At 54.3% G+C, this 2,565-nt stretch overlaps 1 protein-coding gene across 1 annotated transcript; it reads right to left on the bottom strand.

Annotated features, from left to right (window-relative positions):
- Positions 1–800: 800 nt before the first annotated feature.
- Positions 801–2,336, bottom strand: KCNA10 (potassium voltage-gated channel subfamily A member 10). The gene has a single exon (XM_003125855.3). The coding sequence runs from the start codon at positions 2,334–2,336 to the stop codon at positions 801–803; it is 1,536 nt and encodes a 511-aa protein (XP_003125903.3).
- Between the last annotated feature and the right edge of the window lie 229 nt (positions 2,337–2,565).

Raw genomic sequence — 2,565 nt, 5'->3', positions numbered from 1 at the left:
ATCCATCACACATTCTTCATTGGTGAAAAGAGCACTAGATCAGTAGGTAGGAGATTTGGGTTCCAGCATTGACTGTGTCTCTATTCCTGGGTGACCTTAGGTAAGTCGCGGTCCCCTGGTTTGTTCATCAGCAACATGGAAATAATTGAATCCATTCTACTGGTTGTTTTTAGATGCAGTGAGATAACATAGGTGAAAGAGCTTTGGAAAATGTACGCAATGCTACACAAGGGTGCGGCATTGCTGTGAAACAACTCTAAGCTCTTCCTTGCTGCTCACAGCAGTCCCCGGCCTTTTCGTGTGCTTTCTCTCGGGAAGACCAGGGCCAGTGCTTCTTCATTTTTAATGTGAAAATGAATCACCTGGGATCTCGTTAAACTGCAGATTCTGATTCCGTAGGTCTGAGGTGGGTGGGCTTGGATTCTGCATTTCCGTGCTTTCAGGAGATGCTGATATTGCTGGTCTTGGGGACCACAGGTGAGTGGCTAGGACCTGAACTACCCCCTCACTGGAAAGGAGAGTGGAATCTTTCTATTCAGTTCTATTCTAGTCCGCTGAGAAGTAAAAGCTTGGAACATTACAGCAGGCGTATCCAGCAGAAGTATCCATCTATTAAAACAGCTTCCGGTCAAAGATGGCCTGTTGGTCACAAATGATGCATTTTGGTCTTTGGAAAGACGGAGAGCAAGAGGGGGAGCGGAAGATAGGGATTGAAGGAGGGGGAAGCGAGAGACAGAGAGACTTACAGAAAAAGACAGACAGACACAGGAGACTCCAGGGGCCGTGAAGCCCCGGGCAGATCACTTCCTGGACTTTTCTGCAGAGCAGCCACTGTTGGTCTTACTGAGAGAGTCTGTGCTGCCCCTTCTTGAGCCCACGCTGTTGAGGATTTTGTCGATCTCTCCCGGGATGATTTGCTTCTCCTCATTCTCAGTCTCCCGATGGTAGAAGTAGTTAAAGTTGGAGACGATGACAGGCACAGGGAGGGCAATGGTGAGGACCCCTGCGATGGCGCACAGAGTGCCCACAATTTTCCCCCCCGGGGTGGTCGGGCACATGTCCCCGTAGCCCACGGTTGTCATGGTGACCACGGCCCACCAGAAGCCATCAGGGATGCTAGAGAAATGGGACTCTGGCTCATCCACCTCGGCAAAGTAGACGGCGCTGGAGAAGAGGATGACGCCGATGAAGAGGAAGAAGATGAGCAGCCCCAGCTCCCGCATGGAGGCCTTCAGCGTCTGGCCCAGGATCTGCAGCCCCTTGGAGTGGCGCGAGAGCTTGAAGATGCGGAAGACCCGCACCAGCCGGATGATCCTCAGGATGGCCAGGGACATGTTCTGCTGGGCGCTCGGCTCTGTCTCCTGGACCAGCTCGGTGACGAGGGTGGCAAAGTAGGGGATGATGGAGATGATATCGATGATGTTCATGATGTTCCGGAAGAAGTCGGGCTTGCTGGGGCAGACCACGAACCGGAGCACCAGTTCCAAGGTGAACCACATGATGCAGGTGGACTCCACCATGAAGAAGGGGTCCGTGAACAGGGTGTGGGAGAGGACCGTCTGGCTGGTGTTGCGGCTGGGGTCTCTCACCACCTTCAGCTCCCTGTCCTCGCGGAACTCAGGAAGCGTCTCCAGGCAGAAGATGGTGATGGAGATGACAACAACCAGCACGGAGACCACGGCCACCCCACGGGCGGCGCTGGAGCTCTCGGGGTACTCAAAGAGGAGCCAGAACTGCCGGTGGATGTCATTGGAGGGGAGCAGTGTTTCGGGATCCTTGAGGAAGCCTTCGTCCTCCCGGAACTGGTCCATGGCCTCACTGCCCAGTTCATAGAAGGACATCTCATCCGCAAAGACGTCGATAGGGACATTGGCCGGGCGCCGGATTTTCCCGCCAGATTGGTAATAATAGAGGATTCCATCAAAACTGGGCCGGTTCCTGTCAAAGAAATACTCATTTCTCATGGAGTCGAAGAACTGCATCCTCTTCTCCCGGTCTCCCAGGAGGGTCTCTGGGAACTGACTGAGGGTCCTGAGCTGGGTCTCAAACCTCAGCCCCGCGATGTTGATGATCACCCGCTGGTTTCCTTCATTCAGGACCAGCGGCTCGGGTCCCGGGGGGTCGAGGCAGTCTCCTGGGAGCTTGGAGAAGACCGTCTCGTGGTTGGTGCTTTCATTAATGAGGATCTTCCAGTTGGAGAAGGGGCTGCTCCCTGGCCGGCCCTTCGGGGTGGTGGGGTCGAAGTCTGCGGCGTAGCCTGGCTCTTCTTGGAGTTCGTCTGAGTTATCGAAATTGACCAGAGCCACCTCCATTTCTTTCCAGCCACACACATGCATCCTAGGGGAGGCAGGGGGGCAGCACGAAGACCCTCGGTCTTCCCTGCCTGCTGTGCGCTGTGGAGAGGAAGATGGGCATCAGGCGGGAACTCGGAGGGGGTACCCCTGGCTCTTGATCACTGAGGTAAGATTTACACATGGATTATTTTCATTTTTTATTTTATTTGCTTTCTAGGGCCACACCTGTGGCATGTGGAAGTTCCCAGGCTAGAGGTTGAATTGGACCTAC

The sequence above is a fragment of the Sus scrofa genome, chromosome 4 (genome assembly GCF_054392235.1).
Source record: "Sus scrofa isolate SSC_HxYL_T2T_F1_AM1 chromosome 4, Sscrofa_HxYL_maternal_Yorkshire_Landrace_v2.0, whole genome shotgun sequence".
NCBI lineage: Eukaryota > Metazoa > Chordata > Mammalia > Artiodactyla > Suidae > Sus > Sus scrofa.
The sequence above is the reverse complement of the archived record's forward strand: the minus strand, read 5'-3'. Positions and strand labels throughout refer to the sequence as shown.

Excerpts from the sequence above, each read along its gene's own strand:
- KCNA10 (XM_003125855.3), bottom strand. The coding sequence starts at position 2,336 with ATGCATGTGTGTGGCTGGAAAGAAATGGAGGTGGCTCTGGTCAATTTC.